The 12,550-nt window shown below is 39.0% G+C and overlaps 1 protein-coding gene across 4 annotated transcripts in view; it reads left to right on the plus strand.

The window, feature by feature from the left end:
* The window catches only part of pex5la (peroxisomal biogenesis factor 5-like a), a 74,998-nt gene that overhangs the window by 54,584 nt on the left and 7,864 nt on the right, over nucleotides 1–12,550 (plus strand). For 3 of the 4 annotated variants that reach the window (XM_053635853.1, XM_053635854.1, XM_053635856.1), the window contains 5 exons: nucleotides 597–692; nucleotides 5,961–6,110; nucleotides 6,195–6,338; nucleotides 7,626–7,696; nucleotides 11,852–12,058. In XM_053635853.1, the coding sequence (XP_053491828.1) occupies nucleotides 597–692; nucleotides 5,961–6,110; nucleotides 6,195–6,338; nucleotides 7,626–7,696; nucleotides 11,852–12,058 (668 nt within the window). The remainder of the gene's footprint in view (nucleotides 1–596; nucleotides 693–5,960; nucleotides 6,111–6,194; nucleotides 6,339–7,625; nucleotides 7,697–11,851; nucleotides 12,059–12,550) is intronic. The other variant, XM_053635855.1, reaches the window with a different exon arrangement.

Genomic DNA, 12,550 nt, shown 5'->3' on the forward strand with positions numbered 1-12,550 from the left:
TTGAAAGTGAACGTAATCAAATTGCTAACGGACGTGTTAAACGATTTTAATGGATGAGTATGTAACATATGTCATCACTGACAGATATAAATGGAATAAATTGATTGATTTTAGAGAGCTGTACAGCAGTGAGACACATGGATTTTATATAATGTTTATTTTTAGGCTATAGGTGATATTAGAGGTTTATACAAGCCACTGCAACATTGTGTTTTTATGAAATTAGTTGCTTTGCTTCACATGTAGCATGCCTACCCGTGTGCCTCTCTGAAATGTCTATTTTCTTATTCAAATGAATGATACAGCTATGCAATATTCATACATGCACACAGAAAAAATGTGCAAATGTCTATTTACTGGCTGCAGCATGTCAGCATGTCAGTTCAGGGCTAGTCGAGTGGCTGATGAAAGGATGTCGGAGGAAGACAGCAGAGTGTTTGCGAGGGGTGTGAGTGTGAGCTGTAGTGCATCAGAGCTCTGCAAGGCCAGAATTGTTTCTTCTCTCAGAAGGGAGAGACTATAGAGGTTTACCCACATGCTGTCTAACTTGTGCTGTCTGTTTGTGGTGTGTGTGTGTGCGCGTGCGTGTGCCGCAGGGCCGACTGAGCAAAGAGCAGAGGTGGGGTGGAGGACTCCTATCCCGAAATCAGTCCCTCGAGGAGGAGTTTGAGCGTGCCAAAGCAGCTGTGGAAGTAAGCCACAAATTCAGACAACTCCACAGACAAATGGAGTTAGTCATGTAATGCAGATATACTATTATATAGGCATAACATACCATGCCAAGAAATCTAATTCATTATAATGTTTTCATATATAGTATAGTATAGCATACTGGAATAAACAGCATTTTAAAAAAATAAATATGGCCCCTGAAATATGCTGCAGGATTTTTACAATACTTTTTAAAGAAGAAGTGAAAATTAATTTTAAAATAACAATATTTCTGCACTGGTCTCAAAAACAAAGGTTGCAATGTACATTTTTTGTAAGAAACTGATTTAGAGCTTACATGGCCTCTGCAGTGTAATGTCATTTAATGTTATCATGTTTAAAATGTTAAGTTGTAAATGAATGATGTAACGACAATTGTGAAATTGGGTTGCAGGGAATTTTGGGAATACAGGGAATTTTGGATACCATTTCATCTCAACATTGATTGTACTTGTAAATGGACAAATACATCACACATTATATTATACTCAGGCACATAAGTTTATTTCTACTTGAGGCATGTGGGTTCAGGTGGCATTAGTGGTATAGCAGTAACCCTAATCAAATAAGTTTGTTCGCCTTGGTGTTGTTCTCCAGCTGTTCCAGTTGTATTGGTGAGCATCACATAGTAATTAAGGACATCTTATGGATAGCTTAGATAAATATATCTATGTAATTTCTGGGTGTCAAGAATCAAAAAAGATTTTTTTCGAGATGTGAAATTGTCAATGAACAACATAAACAGTGTGTCCGGTGTCTATTCTAGGAACACAGGGTATGAAGCAGGAATACACCCTGTCTATCGCAGAGCACCATGCACACACTCGATTACACTAAGGGTAATTTAGCCCAGCCAAACCACCTAGAAACATAGAACCTGGAAGAAACCCATATGGGCAGGCAAAGAAACTTCACATGGACAGTAACCTGATCTAAGGATTGAACCAGGGACCCTGGAGCTGTGAGGCAATAAGGCGACCCTCTGCACCACCATGGCGCTCATATATCGTGTTCGTGATATTGCATTTTAATCACTTACAGCCTGTAACATGAAATAAAAACTCTGGATTACGACGCTGAAGGTGTTGATATGTATCTTGCTCTGACCTTGCGTGCTCTGGTTGTTGTGAGACTCACCTGCTATTGTATTACATGTGCTTGCAGTTGCAGTGTACTGTAAGGACAAAGACATGAGTAGTGACTGTAAATGACTGAAAGAGGACACACTGAAAGGAGATGCAAGACTGAGAGGGGTACTCCAGAAGAAAGATTCCAGACAGTATTTTTATATTATCACATGAAACACTTCAGAGTGCCTGGTTTCACTTGTGGGCTCCAGTTTGCTGCAGCGCTGTGTGAGTTTGTGAGTGAGTGGACGATATTATTTCCAATAAGTAACCTTACTCAGGGGCACTTCAGTGCAAATGGAAGATTCATTGATTATGGCATCCTGCATACTGAGACACTTAAGCTTCCAAGATCTCTCCAAGCTGAGCGATTTGTGTAGGGTCTTATCTGCATACATTTGTTCTAATTAAGAACCTTGTGCAGAGCTTAGTTGTCTGGAAATCTACTTCCTGTGGCATGCAGGCTTTTTTCCAATCCATTTCATTTGTGTAACTGCCGGCTGTCCGGAAAAAAAGAAATAGCACTGGGACTGAAAATGAATAGCTGTTAAGCTCCAGCCAGTGCTGCACATTAGAGCAGGACACAAAGAAATGTGTGGTTAAGGTTCTTTTCCAACATAATGCTTCCCAGGGAATGTGAAAGTGGAATGACCTGCGAGGGTGGTTGGACCCTTTAAAATGCTTACCTCATATATTAATTTGGTGCACTCTGAAAAATAGATCACCAAGGGAGAAGAGCTGTGACCACCCAGGCCCTTTGTTTCCGCATGTACAAAAGACAATGTGCAAATGAAGCCACGCTGCTCTCATTAGGAGCAGGTAGGAGCAACAGCAGGTGAGAATCAGCGTAACATGAGGTGGGATGCTCCTCACAGTGACAGTGCCATTAGTGCAGGTATAGGTCTTTTATTTTGACTTAATCTGACTAGGGTAGCAGTGGTCTCCTCCACTTAGGTAGTATGCAAACATTATTGTGAAAAAGTCAGCCTGTGGTTGACGCTTTAAGGAACCTGCATGAAGTTGCGACCCTGATTTTTGGAGTACAGTGCTCACACGGTGCAGATACAACATAAAAATTACACTGTTATTCAAGAATACAACGGAGGGTTAAGAAGAATGAGAAGATCCTCATCTGCAACAATACAACTTTCACCTCACAGTTGGTGAAATTGCTTTCTATTATCAAACTGGGTTTTAGCTGATACAGAATGACAGGTAGTGCTTTTTTCCTCAGCAGGGGGTGATTTCACCACGAAGAGTTTGACAGGTTGTCAGTTGCTTTACTTCTGGATAATCATGAAGTATTGTAATGCCACACTCTGTTAAAAACAGTGTTTCTCTTTTGAAAGCAACTGCTGCAAAGAAACATTTCACCTCATATATCTTTCTGATTACAACTGAAATGGAGTTTGAGCAATATAGTCAGCTAAAACATTTGCACAGGAAAGGAGTAGATTCACAGATTTCACATAAGACTTAGCCATCTGTCTTTTTTTTTTAAATTTATCTAGTTCCATCATTAGTTATATTAGTACTAATGACTTCATACAATAAGAAATGAATCTCTGATATAAATGTCATCAACTTTGCAACCCAATTTGAGCTTAGATTATTCAAATAATTTAAGTAAGCCGGTTAATTTTATTGATTCACATTCAACAGTGAGTTAGATATCGCATGGGGCACTGCGGGTAGTATGTCTACCTTACAGCACCAGGGATCTCGGCTCAATCCTGAACTCGGGTTACTCTCTGTGCTGAGTTTCTTTGCAGATGTTCCCCATGTACGTGTGGGTATCCTCCGTGTTTTCCAGTTTCCTCCCAACATTCAAAAACATGCCAGTAGAGAATTGGCTAGGCATGGTGTGAATATGTGTGTGCATGATGCGCTGTGAAGAACTGGCATCCCGTTCTTGGTGTATTCCTATCTCACACTCAGTGTTTCCAGGATAGGCTCCAGATCGACCATGATGCTGACAAGGATAAAGTGGCTACTGAAAATGAATAAATGAAAAGAGTGTTAAACCTATGCACATGCTTTATACTACTACTTATTCTTCTTACACATTAATCTTTAAGACTACAAACATCTAAAATATTATGAATAAAGAAATGATGTATAGTTATAATTTATAGTGATTTAGTTTAGAAAGTCCAAGTAATGCCTTTCAAACTGACTTTCTCAGATCATTTAGTCATTTCAGTCTTGAACCCAGTCTGATCCATCCTCTGCATCAGTTTAATTATTCCGCTGAATATATTTACTTAAGGAGACATTAACGCTTTTATGAATTTCTCTTTTGTGGAAGTCATAAATTAGTGTACAGACTGTAATCATTTGTCATTCTTTTCATACTTCACAGCTTGCTTTATGCTTAAAAAATGAGTATTAGACAATGAAGCATTAAAGTGCCTCAACTGGAAGCATATTTTATGACAGCAGAATAAGCCTTCTGTCAAACTCTAAATGTCAGTGATGCATAATTTTTTGGCTGATTAAATTACAATTTAAACACAGATGTTCTCAAAGAAGTCAAATATATATATATATATATATATATATATATATATATATATATATATATATATATATATATATATATATATATATATAAATTAGGCTTACATTCTAAAAATAATTATAAAATGATTCAGATTGTGTCCTTTAGCTATACATGCTGATTGGTACAAATATACTGTAGATTATAAGTGTATATTTTACCTGCAGTTCTTACTACCATTAGACTTGGTGATCATAATAGGGCTTGTGCTAAAAAAAAAATAATAATAAACAGTGAATAACTGGATAGGAGTCGTTCCCCTGTTGGTGTCAGTGGCCTCTTGTCCTCTGCGGTGCCTGGCCCCCAGTTAACCCCTCTGGCATGGGCAGCTGAGTTGCTGGCAGCATGTCAGGCTTTATTACGGTCATACAGCTTTATCTTTCTGCCTCCCATTTCAAGACTCACCAAACTATCAAAAGAGCTTCTCCAAACTGACATCTGTCTTAACTGACAGCTAGTGTAAGGTTTTCAGGCTTTTTTTCTTTGTGCAGGCCCCATATAGCCTCATGGAGGACTTACTTACAGCAAAAGTGACAAAACAGCAAGTTAATTTGTACCACTGCCAGAGCTGTCTTCAAGTTGTTAGTGAGTGATTGGGGTATTTTTATACTGCTTGTTGGTTCAAGGAAGACTAATAGAGATAAGGAAAAGTGTAGCCACTGGTTAAAAAAAAAAAAAAAAGAATTCAGAGATAAATAGCACTTGCTTCCACATTTTAGATGAAGGCCAACTTTTAAATGCCAGTGAATGAAGAGCCTCTCATCTCAGCAGCTCAGATGTGCTAAGGATCTTCATAACCTTCCATACCCACCCCCTGAATGATTCAGCTACAGGACAAGGGAAATAATGAGCTTTCAACTTTACCCTTTGACTAGTTGGACTGTCACAGCACAGAGTTGACAGGGGGTCGTCCAGTTCTAATAATTGGATGCTTAACAACGCTGTGCCCATCACGGACCGTAAAAGAGCAATTATCTCTGCAACACAAGGGACGGTGCTGAACAAAATAACATCTCATCTAATTTGTTATAGCTCAAAGAACTACTCAGCCACCATCACTTGAGTGGTTCTCAGACCCAGAAGTGCACAGAATATTGTTAATGTGTTTATGAAGAGCTGAAAGGCTTTATAAGTGTATGATATGAGTAGAATAAGGTAGAATGCGAAAAAATGGGCAGTTCATGAGGTACAGTAGATGCATTGAATGTTAATACAGCCAGTAGTCATCAATATGGTTTTAAAGCACTCTTCATTGTTCAAAATTTTTCAAGACTTTATAAATATACTCAAAAAAGTGTCCTGACTTTACGTGCTTAAATAAAGTGACATATTTGCCAAAAACGAAACAGTACTTTAGCCACATGGCTACTTTAGTAAAGTAGCTCACTTTCTGTACTTCCAAGCAATCAGAAATTGCAACAAAGTTTCAACTGCATGACTTCCCTTCATCAATATTAATGCAGAGTGTTTCATTATTCAGATTGCTGACTGCAGGGAGTTTGGCTGATGCAGATCTGTGAAGTTCATATTCAACTCTTCTTGGTTTTGAATGTATTTTTCAGTCAGACACTGAGTTCTGGGACAAGATGCAGGCTGAGTGGGAAGAACTGGCTCGCAGAAACTGGCTTACGGAGAATGAGCAGGGCCAGATTCCTTCCACTGTATCTCCTCATGAAAAGGTTCACCAAACTGAGCCATGCCTTAAGGCCCATGTATTTATCGTTTTTTTTTTTAAGCGATTTTAAAATTCATCTCAGTATATCAGGTTATGATGCCTTGAGCATTTTCTGTTTCAGGGATATTACTTCCACACAGATAATCCATATAAAGACTGGCCAAATGCGTTTGAGGAGGGGCTGAGGAAGGCCAGAGAGGGTGATCTACCAAACGCTGTTCTTCTCCTGGAGGCAGCCATCTTGCAGGACCCTCAAGACTCAGAGGTAACTGGACAAATTTTATGAAACTAATCCGTCAGTACCATGGAAATATCAGCATGCACCCTGGCAGTTATGCTGCTCTTTCAACAGACAACAGTTCGAGTTTTCACTCAGATGGCACAGCCAAAGTGAGCTTCACATTCGCTGGATCAGTCAGTATAAAAAAGTATCAGACCTTTCCTCACTCTAAATGAAAAATTCAGTCTATTTCATGTTAATTATTATTCTATCTTAGAACCAATGAGGATTATCCCCTACTGCTGCTGGAATACTTTTACGCTAATTGGTAAATGCCCCAAAGCTATTGGATCTGTAAAGGCCCACATAAGCCAACACTGCAGTTTCATTAGTATAACAGTGATGTCATGGCAATTACAATATCATAACTGCATTAAATGATCCAAATGAAGTGTTCTGAGAAACATTAACATGCTGTTCTTTGCAAAACATCATAAATATTAAGATGATGTCAGTAGAGACTCGCCACATAACTAAACTTAATAATAAACATACATGTTAATTAACATAGAAACATAAGTATAAGTTTCTGTAAGGAGACATTTATTTAACATTTATAGGAGTGTGTCAGCATTTTGTAACGATCCTGTAACAGCAGGACTGTGGTTTCTCAGTAACATGTAACATGACAAGCTGTGTTTTGTTGTTGTCTTATTAAAAAGAGAGGGTGGTGAAGGAACAACCTAATTGTTTATAATTGTTACAATGTAAGTAATGCAAAGAGCTAACAGTTCCACAGATGTTCCACAACAATAAATGTATCTGTAAATGGATTAAAAACAAATACAGTGTGTCATTCTTTAATCAATAAAATTTACTAGTGTTGGCAAGTTGCTGTGGTATAATAAGAAGAAAACACTTTGGGACATACTGTTAGAGCTAAGGAATTTTTTAAAAATCTGCTTTGTGTTGGGCCACCTCATACCATCATGTCATTGGTTTCATTTTCCTATAATAGCATGCCCTGCCTTGTTTTATTCCTTACATAATGTCCACCACAGGATTCATTCATTTAAAAAAAACAAATTCCCGTACTTGATAAATATTTGCGAATGAAGTGATTCTGATTTTGACACACTGAGCAACAGAAGCAAAAAAATGAGATGGAAGTTTATTCTACTAACCACTTAGACCCAAGACACAAGATTCTTCAGCTTTGCCAGAAATTGTCGGGTTCCCTTGAGTTGTGCTTTGGTCTTCAACAATCCACTCCCCTCACTGCAGTTGAGGTGATAACCCTGCTGTTCAGCCTTCTCCATTGTATATTTTCAGGCTTGGCAAGTCCTGGGGACCACACAGGCAGAGAATGAGAATGAGCAGGCAGCGATTGTCTCCCTCCAGAGGTAAGGAGGTGCCAAGACACAACTCCCCAGGGTTTGAGTCATGTTGTTTTTCCTGTTAGGGTTGACTCTTTCAGAAACCTGGGGTATAGTGTTCATATAGAACACTACTCATTCAAAAGCACATTAGCAAACATAAAATGGTTTAAATAAAAGTTCGAAAGAATAAAGATGTACATTGGATATAGTTCTTAACAGGTTTAAAACAGCTGGTGCTCACACACACAAAAAAAAACACTATTCCTTCAACAGCACATTGGGAAACATAAAATGATGTGAAGAAAACTAAAGTCATATACTATTGATCAAGACTGAAAAATTGCTTTTTGGTTTCAACTAATAAATCAGATAAATGCATGCTATAAAGGTTTTATCATACCTTAACTCATTCTCTTTCATTGAACATTCAGCATGCATAGCTATGTGAAATTCACATGTGCAAGATAAGACTGTAGCTGTAAAACAATTTGCAGTATTATCGAAACGGAGAAGACTGTCTTTCTTCTGCTGTCTCCTCTCCTTCCTTCAGTAAAGAACCGTAATAAATTGCTGATCTTATTAAAATACCATTTTATAAGCATCAAGGCCTTTGGGAGGTTACATTTATTGCAGCCAGAGGGGCCATAATCTTACACAAGGCTCCTCTGAGCAACCAGCTGTGAAAACACATCTGATTGTGTTAATCACCAGTAACCCTCTCAAAGCGCAATATTCACCCTACACCATCACCTCTTGATAAATTAAAACAAATATTATATTCTGTAGTACAATGTAAAACTCTGTAACATTCTAATTCATTTTACTGGGAGGGTCTGAGGGTTTTTGGTGCGGTTGTTTCTCCGTCATGTCGCATTTTCCAGACCACTTTATGGAAAGTGTTGTAAAGAAAGCACAAGTGAAATCATGTGATAACATTGTGGAAAAAGTTATGTTGTCTCAAATTTATTTTTAATTATAAAGTTAAACTATAAAGTTTTATTTTTTTATGTGTCGCTAACTTCAGAAATTCACTCTAAAACATTTAGCTATTAAATTAGCTTTCCAGCTTCTTTAACTCTCCACTAACTGTAATGGGTCTTTCTTTTACAATGTGTTCACATATTATCTAACATTTTACATAACTAACTAGCTTAACTAGTTGGTGAGGTACTGTTTTTCCTTGAATTACTGTTAGCTAGCTCATTTAATTAAAAAAAAAAAAAAAGGTATTAGGCAAAGACCCAGCTACTTCACTCGAAACTAAAATCCTTTGAGATAATTAGAGATGTGTCATTTGTGAATTAGTTGGCTCTTTTAGAAGGTTGGTTTATATAAATTCATCAGTGCTCTGTATTCATAAAACTCTAGTGTTATTAAGCACATACTCAGTACGACATGCAGTGAAATGCTTTTTATGACTGTCCGTGACATAAAAATTGAATTACACAAACATAATTTACTTTTATACATGTAGAAAAAGGACAAATATAAAAATATTATACAATGGCTGATCTTCCTAGCCTTGGATCAGCCTAGATAGCTCAGTAAAGATGGTGTGCTCATCTGAACGCACCATCGTCTGGAAAGCGCGCCTATCCTACCTAGTGCTGTTCCCAAACCAGGCTGTGGTGCTTCCCAGCAGGATGCTCTCAATGGTGCAGGTAAAATTTCCTTAGCAGCTTACAGGGCAGTTTAAAGTCCCTTAAGCATCTAAGTTGGTAAAGATGCTGACTAGCCTTTTTCACCAAGGTGTTAACGTGACAGGATCATGACAGGTCCTGCATAATGTGAACACCAAGGTATCACAAACTGTCCACTCTCTAATCTCCTCCAAGTAGGCTTTCTCTGTATTATCAGAGATCAGGCCCACCACAGCAGTGTCGTCAACAAAGTTGGCAATGGTGGTAGAGTTGGAAGTGGCCACACAGTCATAAGTGTACAATGAGTACAGCAGAGGGCTCAGGAAACAATCCTAGGGGGCTCCAGTGCTGAGTGTGAGGGAGGCTGAGACATGTCTGTTCACATGTACTGCTTGTGAGCTGCCTGTCAGGAAGTTGGAGATCCACTTACACAGGAACGGGCTAAGTCCCAGGTCCTCCAACTTGGTGGTGAGCTTGGAGGGAATTAAAGTGTTAAATGCTGATCTGTAGTCAACAAACAGCATTTTAACATAATTTCCCTTCTTATGTCCAGATGGCTTAGTGCTGAGTGAAGGAGATGTGTGATGGCATCTTCGCTTGAGCGATTGGGACAGTATGGGAAATGTCCAGGGTCCGGGGTGTCGGGTAACAAAGAGTTGATGAAGTCTCTGACCAGCCTATCAATGCATTTCCTCACAACTGAGGTCAAGGCTACCGGGGCCTTGAATATCTCTGTGAACACCGGTGCTTGCTGGTCAGCGCAGGCTCTAGGGACCTGACCTGAGATGCTGTCTGGTCCTGCTGCCTTCCTGGTGTTCAGTCTCCTGAAAGCCTTTCTCATGTCGTGCTCTGAGATGATGAAAACTATTGATAGAATTGGAATTTTATGTAGCGAACACAGACAAGCAGATTGTAATGTCCCAGTGCGGTTATACTAACTCTTGGAGTGCCGCTTGTCCAATCAAATTAGTGGACCAGATCTAACTGTTGTATAATATATTGCAGGCAGGTACAAACAAAAATAATAACCACTCAAGCAGGATTAAAAACAGTCCCACACATCAGTCAAGTAATATGAGGTTGAGGAACTGTCAGAGCCAGAATTCACAGACCATACTGGTAGTGCTGGCATTTCTACCTGTTTGATATTTAACTTGAACAAACAAAGCAACCATCTGGTTTAGGCCACACCCACTTCTAATTTAAATTTAAATATCAGGAATATTTGTCTTCAAAAAATACAATGAAAGGCAACAGACATATCAAGCACAACAATATTAATGCACTCAATTAAACTCATTTGTGTATTTGTCTATGCATGCACATGCTGGGGGGGCACAGTGGCTTAATGGTTAGCAGGGGTTGGGGGTTTAATTCCCGCCTCCGCCCTGCGTGCGTGGAGCTTGCATGTTCTCCCTGTGCTTCAGGGGTTTCCTCCGGGTACTCCAGTTTCCTCCCCAGTCCAAAAACATGCATTGTAGGCTGATTGGCATTTCCAAATCGTACTGTGTGAATGGGTGTGTAAGTGTGCGTGTGTGCAAGTATACCGTGCGATGGGTTGGCCCCCTGCTTCGTGCCCTGAGTCCCCTGGGATAGGCTTCAGGCTCCCCGCGATCCTGTGTAGGATAAGCAGTACATAAAATGGATGGATAGATAGATGCACATGCTGGTTTTACATTTCCTTAAAAGTATTATATTATTTTGTCAATCAAAAGGTACAATATTTGGACCATTTAAGCGATAGACAAAGACTAGGGAATTTGGTTGTTTTAAAAACTGTCAGAGGTGGGACTCAAAAGTTCTCCTTGACAAGGTGAGCTGATTGCTCAGACTCACAGAAAAGACATAGCATTCCCATCACTTGAGCTAATGGTAGGTCTCAGGACCAAAGTGTGTCCTTTCACTTTCTAAGAGTCCTGGTTTCACCTTCAGGTTCAAAATGTCAGTTATGCACTTGGTGAAATAGTTTCTATAATTTACTGAGATGAACGGTGGCTAACTTTTTTGTTAAGTTACATCTATTTTTAGAGGTCAAGCTGTCATAATTAATCAACTTTAATCAACAATGTAAATGAAATTAAAACTATAGTAGTGTTTAAACTGTGAGGAATATGTAATGGCAGTGTGAATGTAATATTTGCCAGTATATATTAGTTATAGTAATAGCCACAACAAATGCTGTTATGTAATTGTACAGATTCTTACCGTAACTCTTCAGTAGTTGTACTGTGCTGCCAGTATTTCATTCTAATATTTCTTTATTATAATAATTTTTAATAAAGGAGGTCTTGAATTTATAAAGCATTTATAAATAAGCATTACAAAAAATTTTGTACAACTTGAAGTGTAACCACATGAGATGGTGCAGGTAGTCACCTGTAAATTAAAAAGGAAACATCTGCTACTCATTATGCTGCTTGTGAGCTAATTAGTGTCCATCAAAGCTGCAGTCCGTTTGCTTTAGTCCTGATAAGTGTGTGTGTGTGTGTGTGTGTGTGTGTGTGTGTGTGTCTTTTGATATGTGCGTACACATGTGCAGGTGTCTGGAGCTCCACCCCAACAACCTCCAGGCCCTCATGGCATTGGCGGTGAGCCTCACCAACACGGGCATGAAGCAGGAAGCATGTGAGGCGCTACTGGGCTGGCTGAGACATAACCCGAAATATAAACACCTCCTGAAGAACCACAATAACCTGCAGGGCTCACCAAACTCACGCCACCTCTCCTACTCCACACCCATGGCATGGTGAGGACACAATAAATCGGGTTTGCAACATGTGTTTTTATGATTTTAAATTTGCTCTGCATTTTTAAAGAAGAATTTAACCATTAAATTTGCCAACATATTTAACCCATTCTCAGTTCAAAGTCTGGACACATGAGATGTCCCATGTATAAATTCCTTTCTGAATCAAAATGCATTTTAATAAGTCATATGTAGAACTTGTACAGAAGAAATGAACAACTTGGTCTGTTTAGGAAGTTTGTGAGCTCCCTCATGAAGCCTCATCAGCAATACTGCAAAGAAAATATTAAATATAAAATAATTGTGAGGTGTTAAAACACTTTTTTGGTCATTACAAAATATTGTTTCTGAATGCTGATCGATCCATCCATCCATTTTCTGTACCGCTTATCCTTACTGGGTCACAGGGAACCTGGAGCCTATCTCAGGAGGCATGGGGCACAAGGCAGGGACACCCTGGATAATGTGGACGTCTTCATTATTATCTTAAAT

The sequence above is a fragment of the Ictalurus furcatus genome, chromosome 11 (genome assembly GCF_023375685.1).
Source record: "Ictalurus furcatus strain D&B chromosome 11, Billie_1.0, whole genome shotgun sequence".
Classification (NCBI taxonomy): domain Eukaryota; kingdom Metazoa; phylum Chordata; class Actinopteri; order Siluriformes; family Ictaluridae; genus Ictalurus; species Ictalurus furcatus.